We start from the raw sequence: 19258 nt of genomic DNA, 5'->3' as shown, positions 1-19258 counted from the left end.
GAACTGTACAAAGAAAACAGAACAAGAACAGCTGATGAAAACCATAGGTAGTAGCAGATCTGACTATGTCATAATAAAATTCAGATATAACTTCTGTGAACATTAAAGCTGTAAAAGGGGCAAAAATGCACAGCCCATAACTTCAAAGTGACAACAATCAAAATTCCTTGGAAAAGGAAGAAAAACTGTCAGAGTCTAGAACATCCCTCTGGCCACCCTGGAGGGTTTGGAGACCGGACAGGGGGGTCTGGGATCTGTACAAGGGGGTCAACCAGCCTCACACAGAGCCCAGGAGGACACTGCCTCTGATCCCTGTCCATGGGAGTGAATGCCCACATTGTATGAAGAATCACAAGCTGAGAGAATTCAAAATAAGTAGTAGTTAGTTTATCACAGAGTGTAAATGTAGAATCTGGGAATTTTAGTATATGGGTTTGAAGGGACAAGATGGAGGAATTGGGGAGTGGTCCTGTCCTCCTTGTTCTTGTTCTTTCCCCCCATTTTCTGCTGAGTTGTATCACAAGGACTGGTTTAGAGTAGAAATGACATGTTAACATAGGTAGTAAGTATTGGTAAAATTCTGTAAATAAAAAGTACGTTGTGGATGGTGGCTGGGTCAGAGAAATGGTACAAAAGGTCCAAGACTCTCTGATCCGGGGCAGTCCGCCGCATGTCCTGCTCTGCTGGAGATGCCTTGCAGAGCTGAGAAAGAACTAAGATAATGTACCCTGCCAGGGAGGCCTGGCAGAGCTGAGAAAAAACTGAGAGATAATGAAGAATAAACAACCTTGGAAACATGCACTGGCAGACTCAGCTTGTCGTCTCTGGCTCCGGCGTGAAACCCTTAGGGCTAGAGAAGATGAAAAACCTTATTACCTTGGGGAACAGCAACCCCGAGGAGACTCCCGGGGAACAGCAACCTTGGGAGAAAACCTTATTACCTCGGAGAACAGCAACCCCAAGGAGAATCTCAGGGAACAGCAACCCTGAGAAAAAACATTACCCTTTTTGTACTTGTTATGTAATTGTGCTTGTCCTTGGACACACTTCACCTGCAATCACACTTCTTGCAGTTTGGTGTAGAATTATTACTTCTTTATATTTTTTCATCATCATCACTATTTATTTTTTTAAATGTGATGGGGCTTGCCTGCTTTAAAGAGGTTTTTGAGACATCTGTGTGCATGGTGGACATGGCTATAGTCTCATAATCCTCCTCATGGGAGTGGAAATGACAAATATGAAAAAAAACCTGCAGGTCCCTTTGGAAGTTCTTATTGAGAAACCCGTAGAAGATGGGATTCACACAGGTGGAGATCATGGCAGTGAGGTGGCAAATCAGGAACAACAGGTTGTGGCTGCAGGTAGCAACAGGCAAAATTTCATGATTCCAATCAAACACGATATTGAAGATGGTGAGAGGCAGCCAGCAAACTGCAAATGAGACCACTATTGATATCAGCATGATGTTGATCCTTTTGGTTTCAGAGGATCTGTACTTACTGTCTCTCATCTTGTCCATCATGTTGTTCCTTTTTTTTAATCGTATGTATATCTGCAGGAAATTCAACAAAGAGAAACACATGGGATAAATTAACCTACCACTGTCATCTTTGCAAGGATAAACAGACATCAGATAGAATGAAGTATGTATTACAAGAGGATTCTATCTTACCTTCAGGTAGCAAATAAATATAAAACAAAGTGGTCCAAAGTACTGAATCACCAAAAGCGTTGTGGTATAAGAAAGCCTGGCAGTGTCCAACGGGAACAGGTCCAAGCACACATATTTGTCCTTATATTCATCGAACGTTACATTTCTGAAGGGCTCATCTGTCAATACGTGGTAGATCAGGAAAGGCAAAGAGGAAGCTGCGGCTAAAATCCATATGGCAGCAATCCCCATGTAGGCATGTCTGTTGTTCGGCCTCCAGCCGCGGGGATTGATGATCAGCTGATGGCGCTCGATAGCAATGAGGACTAACGAAAAGACCGAGACCGTGATGGAGGCACATTGCACAAAAGGGTTCAACTTGCACATGGCCTCCCCAAAAATCCAGTGGTCCATTAAAGTGTACACAAAGGTAAAGGGAAGACACATGATGGTCACTAGGAGATCAGAAAACGACAAGTTGACAATGAGGATGTTGGTTACATTGCGCATCTCCTTTTGTTTTAAAATAATGACAATCAAGGCCAGATTCCCAGAGACTCCCAGAATTATCACAGTCCCATAAGCCAAGGCCAAAGTGAAGAACATGGCCAAAGGCACATGGCAATCTTCGTCCTCAAACTGCAAGATCTGCGAGTTCATCTCCGAAAAATTCGGGTGACCGGAAATATTTGCCAGTGGGGCGAGAACCGAGGCATTCATGTTGTTTCCAACTCGCCGCCGCCCTTCACCGCCGCCGCGTTCATCCAGACCACTCCGAGTTCAGAAGGCGCCCATCAGCCCCGCAGCGGAGCCCAGGCCGAGCCCGCTCCTCAGTGCCGCATCTCCCTCGCAGCACCTGGGGAGAGGGGAAGCAGCAGGGCCGGTCACGGCCGGGTACGGCGCCTGCCCGGGCGGAGCGGCGGTGCGCCCGAGCCCCGCAGCAGCGGAGCCGCCCAGTCCCGCTCCGCCGCCGGGCTCCCCCGGCTCCCGCCGCTCCGCGGGGCTCCTGCAAGGAGGCAGCGGGCAGGACCAGGCTCAGGGCAGCAAGCGGGGACACGAGCCCTGCCTGGCCTGTTCCCGCCGGCATAGGTCGCACGAAATAGCGAGCTGGGAAGCAAATTCAGCCTTCCAGCAGCGTAGCCTCCACTTTTATGTTTTACATCTCCTTTTCACAAGTTTAATCTGCAAACGTCTGCTTTCTCAAACTGCTTTAAGTGAAATTATATCCAGGCATCACACGAGGAGGGGGGGAAAGCCCCTTTGACTAATGTGACGGGTGGAAAAATGACTCAATTGCTGTTTTGTTTTTTTTTCCTTAACACATACACTTGATGTTGAGTGGCCAAGTGCCCTCAGCAGCACTAAGGCAAATTAGGAACTCTGAACACCTTAACCTTAGCTAGCAGGGCTGTGCAGCAAAGAAAGGACACAAGACAAAAGACAGAAATCGGCAAATTTTGAATACCGCAGAAAATTTCTTTAGTCATGCAAGGGAAATAGGCATTCTTAAATAACCACCCTTTTGCAAGGCCTTGGATTTTAAAAATCTGAAGCTCAAGCATATGTGTTCAGAAGGTGAATTAAAAATAAAATCCAATTAATTGATAAACAACTAAAAAACAATTGATAACCTGACACACCTTCACTTCAACTTGCTGTTAGTGCCACTGAATCTGGGCATCATTAGTGGCACTGCATTCTGCACTGAATCTGGAACTTTCTCTCTGCCCACTCCCATGAGCTAAATTTATTGCTCACTTAACCTTAGGTTATGGTAATGAAAGTAATGCCACTTAAAAGTCACAGAAGTGGATTTCAAACATGACTTCCTATGGCATTTATCACAAAAGCTGTAAAAACATTGCCCACTAAAACATACTTCATTAGAAGTTACCCTGAATAGGTGAGCTTTTGTTCTTTAATTATACTTGATATAAATCTCTGTACCATGTAAGTCTCTGGAGAATTGTCTTTGTCTCTTACTGGTGACACCCTTTTAACCAGCCACATGCTGGGCACCAGAGCTGGGGCTGCCTCCTCCCTAGGGCAGAGCCAGCGTGTGAGGGCTGGGCTTGCAGCTCCAGCTCCTCCTGAGGGTCAGTCAAAGGATGACCATGCCAGTGCCATGCCTTCTTGCTGCTGTCAGGAACTAACCCCAGCTGGCTTGGCTGGCTCTTTCTAATCACCACAAGACTACATGAAACTGCGACAGGCAATGTAGCTTGCCTCTGAGTGACATTTACTGAGAGTTAACAGCAATGATTTCAGACAATAGGCTTCTCTGTCTGAGGTTTGACTATGATTTTCAAGCTAAGTATGCACCTGAGTATTATCTCTCAGACCTTCTGCCTCTGTTAACTAAATTTATCAGATTTCCTAGTCCCCCAAATCTGTTTTAGGGTCCAATAAAAAAATTTCCACACCCAAGATCCCTTGAAGCATTACTTCTGTCACAGCCAGAAGTAGGTGCTTTACCCAAATGGAAAGTGTGTGGTTGATGTGGAGAACCAGGGCTCCTCAATTCCCACAGTATAACTTTATCATAATCTGAAAATCAACATCTGGATTTAATCATGAGCTCCACCATCACTTATATAGCATGAGGCTGACACTCCAGCCCTATGACTTAATGGAATAATGGCAAGAGCAGGCAAGGAGCCACGTCCTGCAAGGAGGGAACTGTGCAGGTTCTTTCACCAGCTGGGACCAAACTGCCCCCAGCAATAAAGTGTCCAGGGTTTCATGCTCTTGGTTTTTCTACTCCCTTAGCCAAGCTCTTCTCTTGCTTATTTATTAAATATCAAACTCAAAACCAGAAAATGCTACTGCTCCTTCTTCCCTCTTCCTATCTTTCCCATAGCAGAGATGCAACCTCTCTGATGTGTGCATATCTAGGAACCAGCCCAGAAACACAGCACTGCTGTCAAGTGACAAGAGTCCTTCTTTCCTGTCCTTCTGCAAAATGGACCAGACAATAGAGGGGCATGAAATTCAATCTCCCGGACAGCTGCACTGTTCCTTGTTTCCTAAACCCCCAGCTCCCAAGTCAGGAAGGAGATCCCTCCCCCCTCTGAGTGACGGCTTGGCATGGGGAAAGCCTATAGCTCTGCAGACCCCTCTGGCTGATCACACAGTCTCCCTGACCAAGCACACCCTCACAACTCTCTGTGAGAGACTTTGGTCAAAAGTTTAGCACCAACAGACAAAAAGGGTGAAATAATGTGCAGTGAGGTGAAAGGAAATGCACAGCAAAACTATTAGAGCTGTTCAAAAGCAAGAACAAAATGCTGTCAGCCCAAGCTGATGGTTCACCCAGCTGCTTGGAAGTTCTTCCTAGAGGCTAAACCCTCCCTTGGATTTTGTCACCTGCACCCAAGACAGCAAGCAAACACCAGCCTAACTGGCACACAACCACCCAGAGGCATGGAAAAGCAACCACGGGGGAAACTCACCTTGCAACTGCTCTGCCCGTCTTTGCTCAGGGGCTGGCCCAGGAGGCTGGACAGAGAAGGAGCAGGGAAAGGAGAAGGATCCTTTGGTATTTCTCCAGTCAGATCCTAAAGATTGGTGAGGAAGGCTGGAGACTCCCCCTTAAAGCTGAACTCCACCTTACCCCAGTATCACATGATGGTGCTCTACGGAGTAGATCCTGAAAATCGCACTGCAAGCACATCACCTTTAAACTGCACATCTGGGGGTGGGTTGCCTGGTAATTCCGAAAGAAATGCAATTAAATAATGAAACAAAAGAGGGGGGCTGGGGGCAGAGCTCAGGGAAAAGCTCAGGAAGGGAGACAGTTTCAAATCGCTCTGCCTGTTTCATTTTGTCTGCAAGTTATTGCCATCTTGTGGCCAAACTAAAGATGGAAATAGAAACTGTTGGAAAGGGGGCAAAGAAGAGATTTTAAACATCAGGAGCAAGTTACTAAGTTTGGGTTTGGCTTTTTAAACCAGTAAAGCTTGCTTCGGGCCTGCATTTATCATGAGTAGCTATGACTGGAACAATAAGAAATGTCAAGTTGCTGAAACATCTTGCTGTCTCACTCACAAAAAGCACCCTGATCGACTTCAATGGGCATAAAAGACACACTAAGTTGGGAAGTCTGCGAGGTTATCCAGATAAACATAAGCAACACTTTGAAAATGCCCTGACAAAACCTGCAGACTGCAATAGGAGTTTGTATTTCTTGGAAAACAGAAGTTCCCTAATTCATCCAAGGTTCCAGGTTGAATTTTCCTGTGTAAGGAGTTGCATGCTCTTACATTCTTACCCTCAGGCATGTGCCTATCATATGGCAACACTGTTCTGTCATGAATAACTCTCAATTGAGAAACCAGGTTAATTATAGCTAAAAAAATTAGTCACACAGAGTCAATGACTGTGACATTTTTTGTAGAAGGAGCCGCACAGGAAGATTTCAGAACCCAGAATAAGGCTGATGTTTACACTGTATTTACAGGAGCTCAGCTCAACTGCATTGTAATTGCAGTCCTCGATGTAAGAAAGAAAACTGCAGGCACACTGCAAGACTGCTAGAAACCAGTAGCTGTGGTGCTGCTGACATTTTAAGAGCAGCAGCCAGAAGCAAAGTGCAGGCTGTATATAATGCCTCTCAAGACCTTCAGTCCTATGTGGGTCATTAGCATGTCTGTCTTTGAGCAGAGCAAAAGTAGGTATGCTCAGGCAGGGGTCCAAGATGAAGGTCTCATAAAGAGCATATTTCTGTCTGAAGCAGTGACACTCTTGGACATGCATGACTGAGACCTCTCATTGCTATGGATGTGGAATGATTCATCTACACTACAAAAAAAAGAGTTGTCCAATAAAGATATTTTTAAGGGCAATAGATGCATTGCTAGGCAGAGAAAAAGCCTTTTTTTGTTATGCCAGGATGTTCCCACTACTTCCTTGTAATGTTCTTACCCATATGGTCAAGACCGCTATTTAAAAATTAAAATAAGCATTCTGTGATACAGAATTGTTGTACTCTGCTAACAAGTATTCAAGGCAGAAATACATTTTTAAGACCATTCAGAATAAGAGACTTGAGTTTACGTGGCAAGTTAGGGAGCTGCAGGGGTGGCTTCTGTGAGAAGACTGCCCACATTGAACAGAACCATTTTCATCTGACCCCAAAATGGACCCACTGCTGGCCAGAGCAGAGATTCCCCCTTCCCCATCTCTCCCCCCACTGTTGCCTGTGGTTAGAACCATGGTGACATGAGTTGCTCCCCTGCAGCCCATGCAGGACCACGGTGGAGCAGACACCCATGCTGTGGTCCACAGAGAGGAGTCCACACAGGAGCAGTCTGTTCCTGAAGGGCTGCAACCCACAGAAAGGACCCATGCTGGAGCAGGGGAACATCATGAGGAGGGAGGAGTAGCAGAGACAAAGGACGATGAATTGACCAAAACTCCTATTCCCTGTCCCCCTGCACCACTCAGAGGGGTGGGAATATAGAGCAGCTGGGAGGCAAGAGTGAAGTTGAGCCTGGGAAGACAGGGATGTAGGGAGTTGTGAATTCTTCCTTTGTTTCTCACTATCCTATTCTAGATTTAGATTTAAATAATGTACCAGAGCCATTTGTTTACTATCCTAGCAAAATGGCAATTTTTCAGAAATTTCTGAATTTTCAGATACATATGATCTTCTTTCTCTTCCATTTTGTCACTAGTCATGATGATCTCCGTTTCAGCACCAAATTAAGTGATTCACAATATTTCAGTTTTTAATGGCTAATATATACAGGAATTTCAAACATTGCATAAACATGGGCAAAGCAAACCCCACAATGCCTCTGTTATACCATGTAAATATAATAATTACCTATAAAAGATTGAAGATAGAGCCTAGAGTTTAGTGACCTGAACTCACAGTGATAACAACAGATATTCGCAGGATTTTTCACACTGCAGACAGATGCAAGGTCAGGCTTTCTGCAGTGTAGTGGAGCAATGGAAAGGACTGCCTCGGTCCCTGAGCCTTTCAAACACGTGCTACCTATAAGTGTATAGACATAAATACACACGCTCGCGTGCGTGTATATATATATATATATATATATACACACACATATATGTGTGCGCACATGCTATAACCCCAGCCTTGCTACAAGCTTTCTGCTTCACCATACTGTTGTGTGTCCAGATCAGATGACTAAATCAGCTGGAGCTGTATCAGTCTTCTCTGAAGCATTTCATATATGTGTGAGCACTAATACATGTGAACATTAAAAAATAATCACTCTAATAAACAGATCCTGACTATTTTCAAACTTTCCATTATAGCTGTATAAAATACATTTTGTGCATCAGATATGCTCTGTAGGAAAATCAGGCATTAGCAGGTCCTGGCTCTTCTGTGCATTTCCAGTCTCAACATCAAGCTGATGGTCTCTATCTGGAGCTCCAAGCTCACAAAGATGTCAAATAATTCCTCGTAACTTTTATTTTATTGATGATGACTGTCAGGACATGAGAACACGAGGGCAGTAAGACAACCATTGTGTTAAAGATTGTCCTCTTCCAAGGAATAAATTTTTTAGTACATCAAAGGCACCCTGGATGGGAAGACTGTTGGTTTGTGTGCATATGTTTGTTTGTGTGAAGGCATGACATTGCAAAAAGAGAGTAAGTACAACAAACAGAACACAAGTATTTCAACAAAGGAAATAGAACAGCCTGAGTAAAAGAATACAGAAATGCTCTGAAGCAAAAGCATTGAGAAGAGAACGATATGTTTGTTAAAAAACATGTAGAAAAAAAAATAGACCAATACATAAATCCATTAAAATTCTTTCTCACTGCAAAACTCAAAAATGGAAAAGATTTCATAAAATGAGGCTGTTGCTTTCATTGTAATGCTTTCATTGTAATGCTTTCATTGTCATGTGTTCAGGCAATGCAATTCCTCCTTAAAATTTAAAATCCAGTAATTAAAAGAACACCTGGAGGGTCATTTGTATCTTCTGTTCTGTATAAAACAAAATTAAATCACCACTATGGAAATGAATGGAAACTCTGAAGGGTTTTTTAACCTTATTTTTTATTGGTTTTATATTCTAATAATGAACATCATTACCATTGAAATACTTGCATTTCACATTACTCTGCTCAGAGATAAGGAAATTCATGGTCCTTTGTGGAGTTGCATTTTATTGAAATGGTATGCTCTGGCTCACCCCTGGAAAATGTATGGTTTATCCCAAATCTGTAACCTCCCTGCAGTATGGTGTGTCTGTAACTTCATTGGCCTCTAGATCTGTCCGCGCCCATTTCGAAACTCCCTGTTAAGAGTGCAGGGGGAAGTAGGCACGCTCTCTTTGCCCTGGAGGCCTCCAGAGGCTCTGCTCCTCTCCTCTCCCCTTCCCTCTCCCCTTTCCCCTCTCCCCCTCCTTCCCCCTCTCCCTCAGTGACCATGCTGCCTTCCTGGGGTCGAACTCCAAATAAATCCTCACCTCATCAGCACCTCACCAGCCGTCTAGAGTCTCTTTGCCTGCCTGCCTGCGAATACCAACGAACCTAGAGCCCGGGGGGCTCCCGGGGAACCTTCCCCAGGGACCCCCCTAAATCTAAATTACAACAATCCTTGGGGCAAAACTGTCATCAGTAAACTAAATAGGCCTTCTGCTGTTGAGTGTGATTTGAATTGCAGCAAATTCTCTCTTTGGCTAAGAACATGTTTATTCTGACATAACTGCATCTGACACCAAACATAACAACACTTAATTTGACTGCTAATGTCACAAACCCAAAAAAGCTGCATAAATGATTATGTGGCTCATCTCTGCTGGCAGTCTTGCTGCTACAGTTCCATTTTCAACAATACAGCCAAACTGACTAGTGTAAATCTATCCTGATCACATGAAATATTGCTTAAAGGCTGCTTGAGCTATAACTCATTTATTTACAGGATGCTCCTGTCCTGCCTTTCATTGCAAAGACATCTCAACCATTGCCACCTTCTCAGAAGTCCAAGGCTTGCTGCTTTATGCAAGCTGCGAATCTGTGGTAGGCATGGACCATACAGAAGCCAGACATTAGTGGTATTTTTAGTAGTGTTTTATTAGAATTTTTCTGGGCATGAAGTGGTTGGGAGAAGAATTTTAACCAACACAAATGCTTTATATATATCTCACAAAATCTCTTAAATTCTGTAGTAGCTATGTCCTACCACTTTCACTGTTTTGCCCATGAATAGGTGTTCCACTGGTAGCAGACTTTACAATAACATTAGACTTTGTCTCATGGCAAACTTTGACTTTGATGATTGACTGCATGCTGCAGAACTGGACATGAGGTGCTTTAGATCTTTGGTGCCATTTATCAGTTCTCACAAATTTCCATTAGAGCTTTGAGTCTTCACTTTCCCTTTAGAGGCTAAATTTTCTAAGATACTGGAATAATTATCCCAAAAGAAAGATACATTTGGGACTGCAGTAAGAAACATGGCAAAACTAATTTGTATTCATATAGACACAGAGTCTTCTGTATTTCCTGTTCTGTCCTGACTTAGGAATCCCAGCTTTCTCCCTCTGATGCACCATTTTTTCCCCAGCTCCTCCAGAGGAAGTAGCTTTCATTACCACCATCTCTTACTTCCTCGAGGACTCCTCTATGGTTTCAATAACCCTATGGTAGCTGGTTTTTAGGGAACTTGTACTATGATCTGCTGTCACCCCTGACATTTGATATCTGTAATGGCCATACCTTTTCTATCTCTCAGTTACTTATTTCATTATTCAGTGGTATTACTGGCAAGACAGAGGTACACAAACAGGGAAAAGGAAAAAATTATATTGGTCTGCATAGTAATTGTTTCTGATGTGTGCAAGTATCAGGCATGGAATGTACAGATATGGTTGTGAAAAATGTGGTGTTATTTACTGGTCTGTAGGGAATAAAACAAACAATCTCACACCTGCCAATAACTGGCTGGTGAACCCTCTTGAAATAAGATAAACAACAAAAAAAGTACAATATTTTATTCTTCAAGAGAATTGCTTGAGGAAGGAATACTTGTCTTACTGACTGCTCCTGCTAAGAAGCACATATTTTCTGGAGGCTCCTTGGGAAACTGTACTAGGTGACTCTCAAGGTTATTGTTTCCCTGAGATTCTCCTTGGGGTTGCTGACCCCCAAGGTAATAAGGGTTCTCCCAAGGTTGCTGTTCCCTGGGAGTCTCCCCTGGGTTGCTGTTCCCAGAGGTAATAAGGTTTTCAGTCTTCTCTTTGCCCTAAGTGTTACACACCAGAGGTAGAGATGACAAGCTGAGTCTGCTGGTGCACATTTCCAAGGTTGTTTATTCTTCATTATCTCAGTCCTTTTTCAGCTCTGCCAGGGCTCCCTGGCAGGGTACCTTATCTTAGTTCTTTCTCAGCTCTGTGAGGCATCCCCAGCAGAGCAGGACACGCGGCAGACTGGGCGGATCAGAGAGCCCCGCACCTTAAGTACGGTACCCCTGACCCAACCACTGTCCAACACGTATTTTTTATTTACTAAATTTTACCAATACCTACTACCTTTACTAACATGTCAGTTCTACTCTAAGCCAATCTCTAAAACCCAACTCAGCACAAGATGGGGAGCGAGAGCAAGAACAAGGAGGACAGGGGCCACTCCCCAGTTCCTCCATCTTGTCTCCTCAGCCCCATATGCTAAGAATCCTAATTTCTATATTTATATTCTATAATAAAGCATCCACTACTTATTTTAAATTCTTAGGATTTGTGATTCTTCCTGCATGTGAGTGTTCACTCCCAAGGACAGGAATCAGAGTCAGTGTCCTCCTGGGATCCGTGTGGGTCTAACTGACCCCCCCTGTACAGATCCCAGACCCCCCGTTCGGTCTCCAAACCCTCCAGGGTGGCCAGAGGGATGTTCTAGACTCCGACAGGTGACCTTAGAAATGGCTTAACAGGATGGTGGGTTATTTGTACCTTCATGAAGGTACAGTGGCATCCCACATAAATCACACTTGTGCAATGTAAGAAACTTTAATTTCCCATTGAGCTCTGCCAGCAAATTTAGATTTTAAAAGACAATATCAGTCTGCTGTAGCCAGCAGTTTCCATAGAGAGATGTAGTGTCTTTAAAACTTCACTTTTTCCAGGAGAGACCTTCCACTTCAAGCAGTGGGGCCAGCAATGTGGGAAGCTCTCCTGGTTCCCAGGGGAGAAGGGAGAATCCCAAGAAAAGTAGGGAAAATATTAATCGCCCCCATCATGTCTTAGAGCCATAGTGAGTTTCTATCTATGGGTCAAAAATTTGTGTGAAAGGCTTCAAAATCATCAGTGTTAGGTGGGAAGATGGTCAAAAATGCTAAGAACAGCTGCTCAGGCCTGAAAAGGATTAATTCTGTTCTCCGTTGTGACTAACAGGAGAGTTAATACAATGAGATGGATTGGCACGTCACTTCCACCTGGCAGCTCCCTGTGCTCGACTTGCACATGCAGTGATTCACCAGCAGTGGGTGGTGAATTATGCAGAAGCAGGCAAAAGAAGATGGGATGGAATCTTCAAAAGAAGACAGGATGAAATCTTCTTTGCCATCCTGAGCTCATCTGCTGAAGATGAAGATTATTTGTTCCTGGATCGCTCAATGAGTATTTTCCCAATATCCAAGTTAAATAAGGAACCTACCTGGACTTTTCAAAGGTTATTTTTACAATATTATTGATCCAGTTGTTTTGTCTTTGTGTGGTACAGTCTTTCACAGGCTAATTATACCAACAGCTTTTCAGCGGCGCTGTGCTAATATCAACTGTCAAAGTAGCACCTTGGCAAATGGGAAAGTCATTACATTTCTGTGTCAGATTCTGCCACTTGTGCTCCCAGGGACCCGCATGTCACTGAATTCTCCAGCAGCTCTTTAATAGGACTATGATCAATGACTGTTGTGCTAGAAGACAACAGCTGGTGAGAGTAGCAGTTTGTATTTTCATGCTTTGTACTATGACATACCAAACAATTTTTAGGCTTTAAAATGTTGCTCACGTAAGAAAATGCCCTGCTTTCCCACTGATTGTTAGATGAAATTAAAACCACCCTTCAGATATTTTGCTCTGTAAGAAACGAACTCAGCTCAGCAAGGAAAACTGTTTGGGGGAAATCCATCGCCTTCTACCTGTTCTAAAATAGAAATTAAAAGCCTGTCTGTGCTCGCACCTCGCTATGTCCCGAGACTCGCAGCGCGTTTCACTTTTGCGAAACGCCGTGCCCTGAGTGCTGGGTGAGGCACTGCGAGCACCCCGTAAGCACCGGCGAGCGCAGGGTGTATTTACCGTCTCGCAGCATTTCCATGGAAACTCTGATTGTCGCACCGTGCGGCGCTGAAATACCGGGCTCCAAGGCTGCCCGGAGCGGCCTCCCGAAATGTGCCCGCGCTGCAGCCCCAGTACCGGCCCCGCCGAGCGAGCTGCGAGTGCGGCAGCAACGGCAGCACCCCCAGCCCCGGGGCCAGACCCTTGGCCGCAGGCGAGCTCCGGCGCCGCCGCGGCACCCGCGTAAGATGCGCCACCAGCCCGGGGGGCTGCGCGCCTCCCCCCGCTGCCGCGGATCCGCGCTCCGCCCCCCCGTGTGGCGGCCGTGAGTGCGGACCGGAGCCGCCGCCTCGCCGCGCCCGCGCCGCCCCCGCCTCGCAGCGGGACACGCGCGCAGGTAACGCGGCGCGGGCGCGGAGCCGCCACGGCGAGCTCGGCTCGTCTCGGTTTGGCTCAGGTCGGTCCTGCTCAGCTCGGCTCAGGTCGGTTCTCGGCGCGGCTCAGCTCCCCTCCCTTCGCGGGGCGGCCGCGCAAGTTTGCGCGGGCCCCGCCCTGCCACCGAGTGCGCGGGGCTGGGAGAGCGCAGCAGCCCCGGCGGTGAGGATGTCGCGGCGGCCGCGGGGCGCCCGGGCTCGGGCGGAGGACGCGTGCAGGACGGGCGCGCGTTTCGGACGCGGGGCGGTGTGGAGTGGTTCCCAAGGGAGACGTAGAAGGGCGAAAATAACAGTCGTTCCCGTTTTGGGGTGGTTTGGTGCTTTTGCGAGCCAGCAGCTGCTGTGCTCTCTGGGGAAAAAAATGTAGCATGCGTTTCAAGTTTTCTGTTCTGGCCAGCAAATACCCCATTATGTTCCACAGCATTTCCTCGGAGCTGGACGTACAATCTTACTAGTTGGCTTTGGCATAATTTGGGAAGTTGTATTCTTGTTTTCTGGGATAATGCTGCAGTTCTTTTGGTGAGACAAAGAAATAGGCATACCATTAATGCGTACAAAAATCCTTTTTTCTTTACTTCTGAAGTAATTTCAATCTGCTGAATTCTTCCAGGTTCTCAGGCTAGTTTTTGCTGTTGCACATTATGAACAAGAAGATGAGAAGCAGCAGCTTTTCATCTTTAGCTTGTGTAGCGAATGCAACACTTCAGTGGTTTCAGATTTTATCTTGGATGTTATCTCAGTCTGAAAAGAACAGGGCATATGTCTTTATTAATATTCAGCTCTTTATTAAAGTGATCAGCTCATTATCAAAGTCATCAGCAGGATTGCAGAGTCCGATCGGAGTTTTCCACGCTGCTGCAGCCATCCAAAGGAGCAGGTGCTGTCCCAGTTCATCATTCTACTGCAAACAGTAGATGCAGAGTCCTTGTTCCCATAGGAACAGCTAGGAGTTCTCTCTGGTCAACCATCAGAAGGCAGAGCAGTGGGGGGGGGGGAGGGGGGAGTCTGCCACTGGAGTGCAGAGTCAGCTCTTTACCCTCAGGGAAAACCTTCGAGAGTTTCCCGTTGTCTGTCTGTGTCGCTTAAGCTGGCTCGTTCCCATTCCATTCAGACTCCTCATAGGTCATGGTGAATCTTCAAACTAAGCTAGGGGGTGCATCCACTCCTTGCTCGGCCAGGGCACTATCTAATTCTCCTCTGATGAATCTAGCTTCTTGTCTTGGAGTGCAGTTTCCCTAAAAATCCCTCCCAAGATCCACTGGGTCGGTTTTATTTGCATATACAAATGCATATGCATTGGTCTTGGTCACAGCAGAGGTATTCTTGCTGAAGGAGGTAGTTACAAAGAACAATAACTGGGCAATCAAGGCCGGAGTCGCTCCTTTTCACATTTTAATGAGGTAGGAAAGTGTTGCCAGGCAACTTTTCTTCAGGGCAGCTTCCCTCCCTACTCAAACTGGCTGGGGTGTGGGGGTTAAACAGGAAAAACCCCTGCCGAGGTCGTTGTACGGGTATAGAGTCTCTATAAGGTCTTACAGCATTTTAGTATCTAAGCAAAGTGGTTTATTATATAAAAGCATGTATCTGAAGGTGCGAGAGTCCTAAGAGCAGTCTTACAATACAATCAATTATAAACATAAACAAGCAAAGTCTAAATAAAACACTAAGCAAGGCATAGGAATCTTAACAAAGTTCTAATGAAACAGCAAACAAAGCATAGAATTCCTAACAAGCAAAACTCTAGTAAGACTATAAGCAAGCATAAATCTGACATTACAGCCTCTAGGTAAGTCAGCCTCCCATCTCCTGACCCCAAGCAGGATTTTCCAACCGTAGGGTCACAATAACAGAAAGGGAACACAAGATCACAGATCCCAGACAGGGGTCCTGGCCGCGGGGATCACAGTGGCAATGGGGGGGGGGGGGGGGTCCCAAACCCGGCAGAGTTCCCGAACGCAGGGCCACAGTGGCAATGGGAGATCCCGAACTTGGCAGAGTTCCCGATCACAGGGATTGCAGGGACAGGAAGGGGTCCCGGGGTCCTGAACCGTCGCAGACTCCCTAGCATCCCCGAACAGAGTTCCAGGGCAAACGCCGGATGGGAAAAGGGAAGGGGCAAGGAGGGGTCCTGGGGTCCCGAACCCTCTCAGGGGGAAGGGACGGGACCCCAGGGCCCAGATCCCAGGCTACAATAGATGGTACCTTTAGAATCTCATTCGGCTCCCTGGCAGGGCTCCTTCCTCAGGCTGCAGAAAGTGGAGGTTGGATCGATAGATCGGATTGATCAATCGACCGACCGACACAGAGGCTTTTTATCCCAAATTACAAAATGCATATTCATATACTTTATCTACACACTAACCAATCTAGGTACAATTCTAAAGTTCGTAAAATTACGAAAAACAGCGTCAAAACCTATGCACATAGCATATCTATTAACGTAATACTCTATCTTACTAGCATAAGGTTCTACCTTGTTGTACATAAAATTCATACTAAAAATTATAAACAGTACTCTACTCTATTTTTGTTGTGTCTATACTCTATCACTAGGCCTAAAGCTCTGTCCTTGTACACTAACAACTAGGACTTAGGGCATGTAAAACTTAAAGCTGAGGGTTAGATTTCTACTTTATGCACATAAAGCTTTATATATTCTAATTTTTCTAAAGGTTTTAATTCTATCTCTGTACTTCTCACTCTCTGCAGAGGATCCATGGAAACATGGACTCCAACAAACCCCCATTCCTCCAAAAGGCTGGGCAAGGGCTCAAACTGGGAGGAGGGGGGCTTCACTCCCAGAGCTCTTTTAACATGCCCCAATGCATGCTCTGCGCTTTCCCCCGGGGGGGGGGGCGGGCGGGGCAACCCTCCCATCACGGGGCCAGGGCAGGGGCAGCCCAGCCCCTCCCAACCAGGAAACTTGTTCATAACAAGTCTGTATTGATGTGAGGGCATTATTTCTCAGGCTGTAACAACACAGCTCTGTGCTTTCCTAAAGCTTTGGTGGTCGTGCAGTAATAGCCACTCATTAACTGTTTACATCCGTGTAGATGCTTAAAAACCTCTGACTTTTTCTGTGCAGTCTTGATACTTCTCCAATATTATGAGGGCAGAAAGGTTGTACTTCTTACGAATTTACACAATGTGCTTCCTCCTTGTATGTGCTCACCATGGTGTCTGGGGGGTTTTGATTTTTGGGGATTTTTTGCAGGGGGTTTTTTGGCTGTTTTTTTCTTCTTTTAACATAGAGAAGGGTCATCTAAGATTGTAAATCATTCACGGCGATAAAGATTAATGGCCCTGTTGCAAGGATTGAACTCACTGGAGTGTACAAGGACCAGCCAGTCAGAGATAACTTAATAGGTATTAATACTGTGGGATATAAGCGCTTATCCATGAATAAACCTTAATATAAGTATCTCATCTATTTGAAGGAACATTTCCTGAAAAAACAATTGCCTTTAGAGGATGATGGTTGCCTGCCTAACTTTTGTGTTCTTGAAAATTTCCCTTTAAATATATAGAGAAATAGAAATATCCAGCCTATTAACTGTCGTAAATGATTTAGGGATTTTGTAGTTAAAGTGATAGCTTTAAGTGACAAAAAAATGATGTCAAGTATAAGATATTAAACATGTTAAATTAGCACAGGTTATCTGGTGCCTCTAACTCAGCTAAATGTTAACTGCAATCATTTGACTCTTACAGTAAATATTCAAATCTACCTTGGATCCTGCCACAGAACTGCAGTCTCTACTGCCTTATGCAGCCTAGCCTCCTGCCTCAAGCATTCCACTGAAACTACAGGAGACCTAGGCAAACCCACAGAGAGTCCATGGGTATGAGCTCCAACAGGTGTAGCTGAGCACAGTCAGGAATGTGTGGTGCGCAGACCAGCATCACAGGATGGGGGCCTTGTTTGCTTCACTGATAGATGCAGGAGGTGAAAGTGATCCAACGTTTGGAGCTGGCAGCTAGAAAACCTCCAGTGGGTACCTTCGGATTGACTAAATCTGAGCTTTGGAAACAGGTGCATGTCTTGGTTTGAAAGACAGGTATCTGCTAGGAAGGGGGCAGGACTTCTTTAGAGATGGAGAATTCGAATCTCCTCCCTCTAAATTATTCTATTTTAGAAAATTGAAGGGGCTTTCAGACAGAGGTATGGGGATAGGAATAACAGTTCTTTACTAGTATATATGACAAAACAACAAACAAACAACAACTACAGCATTAGTAATAAACAGAACTAAGAACATTGAGGGCTTTCTTTCACAAAAACCCTGGGGCAGTTTGATCTTGGTGTCTCTGCAGGACCCCGAGAGGCTGAGATGAAACGGTGGAAAGTTCCGGGCTGGTGGATGAGATGAGGAGCTCTGCACTGGTAGCTTGAGCAGCAGGGGGTGTCCCGGCAGGGCTGGGCAGTGCAGGGCTACAGAGTAGCAGGAGAGCCTCAAAGCTCCGAAGAAGCAGCAGCAGTGGGGGCAAGGGCTGGAGAAAACGAGCTCAGGATTCTCGGGTACACAAGCAGATGATGGTGGATTTCCCAGGACGAGGTAGAGGCAGAGTGATGGCCATGAACTCTTCCTGCACTGAGGGGCAGCTTGACTGTCTCCCTCGATGCTGAGAGCAAGAATGCCTCCCTTCCCTCAGCTCTGTCTTTTTACTTTTCTTAAAGCTCGTGTTATCTCTCTCCTCTGAGGTACACTCCAAGAGACTTAAAAACAATAGGTGTAGCCTTGTGCTGCTATGTCTTTCAACTACTCTTTTTGTTCTGGCTAAGTACTGTCATCAAAGTTTCTTAGAAACGTATCGGAAAAAAATCTGTAAATGAAAAAAGAGGCAAATCTAACTCCTAACATTATCTACCCCGAATTTTTTTCCATACCAACCTATTACATTGAATTTAAACCTTTAAAAATATATACACACATGCACTACTTAAATTATATACATATATACATAAAGATATAGGTACAGACACGTGATGTGGGTAGTTCATCCTAAAACAAGGTCTCCTTGAGGTATGCATCGGATCTCTCTATCTTTTTGCATCACCTACTAGGTGCATCCTGGTCCCTGAGCGAAGACAACCCCACGGATGGGATTGTCTTTGCTGGAGGCAGAATTAATCTAAACAGTTTTTCTCAGCATACTTCTCATGTGTACTACTGGAACCTTATCTCCATCTGTTGTTTTCAGGGGCTCAGATTGGGCAGGGCCTGCTTGGTTGGTGGAACCTCGAGTGTTCACTAACCATGTGGCTTTTGCTAAATTAATCTTCCAGTTCTTGAAAGTTTTCTCACCCAGTGCTTTCAAGGTGGTTTTAAGCAGGCCATTGCACTGTTCAACTTTCCTGGCTGCTGGTGCATGATGAGGAATATGGTACACCCACTCAACGCCATGTTCCCTAGCCCAGGTTGCTATAAGGCTGTTTTTGAAATGGGTCTCATTGTCTGACTCAATTCTCTCAGGGGTGCCATGTCTCTACAGAACTTGCTTTTCTAGGCCTAGGATGGTGTTCCGGGCAGTAGCGTGAGGCACAGGGTAGGTTTCTAGCTATCTAGTGGTGGCTTCCACCATGGTTAGTATGTAGCGCTTGCCTTGGCGGGTTTGTTGAAGGGTGATGTAGTCAATTTGCCAGGCTTCCCCATACCTGTATTTGAACTACTGCCTGCTATACCATAGGGGCTTCACTCGCTTGGCCTGCTTGATTGCAGCACACGTCTCACAGTCATGGATAACTTGAGAAATGCTGTCTATGGTTAGATCCACCTCTCAGTTACGTGTTCACTTATAGGTGGCATCTCTGCCTTGATCACCCGAGGCGTCATGGGCCCATCCAGCTAGGAACAACTCTCCCTTGTGTTGACAATCTAAGTCTATTTTGGACACTTCTATCTTGGCAG

At 45.5% G+C, this 19258-nt stretch overlaps 1 protein-coding gene across 1 annotated transcript; it reads right to left on the bottom strand.

Moving 5' to 3' along the window:
• Positions 1–1096: 1096 nt before the first annotated feature.
• NPY1R (neuropeptide Y receptor Y1) lies at positions 1097–2374 on the bottom strand. The gene is made up of 2 exons (XM_063424279.1): positions 1676–2374; positions 1097–1555 (listed from the first exon to the last, which is right to left on the bottom strand). Exons 1-2 carry the CDS (start codon positions 2372–2374, stop codon positions 1097–1099), a joined length of 1158 nt encoding a protein of 385 aa, XP_063280349.1.
• Positions 2375–19258: the final 16884 nt, after the last annotated feature.

This window comes from Prinia subflava (genome assembly GCF_021018805.1).
Source record: "Prinia subflava isolate CZ2003 ecotype Zambia chromosome W unlocalized genomic scaffold, Cam_Psub_1.2 scaffold_2cwr_NEW, whole genome shotgun sequence".
NCBI classification, from domain to species: domain Eukaryota; kingdom Metazoa; phylum Chordata; class Aves; order Passeriformes; family Cisticolidae; genus Prinia; species Prinia subflava.
Note: the sequence above shows the minus strand (reverse complement) of the source record. Positions and strands in the feature narration are given on the sequence as shown.

Coding starts and splice junctions, on each gene's coding strand:
- NPY1R (XM_063424279.1), bottom strand. CDS start 2,374: ATGAATGCCTCGGTTCTCGCCCCACTGGCAAATATTTCCGGTCACCCG. Junction 1,556..1,675: donor TATTTATTTGCTACCTGAAG/GTAAGATAGAAT, acceptor AATTTCCTGCAG/ATATACATACGATTAAAAAA.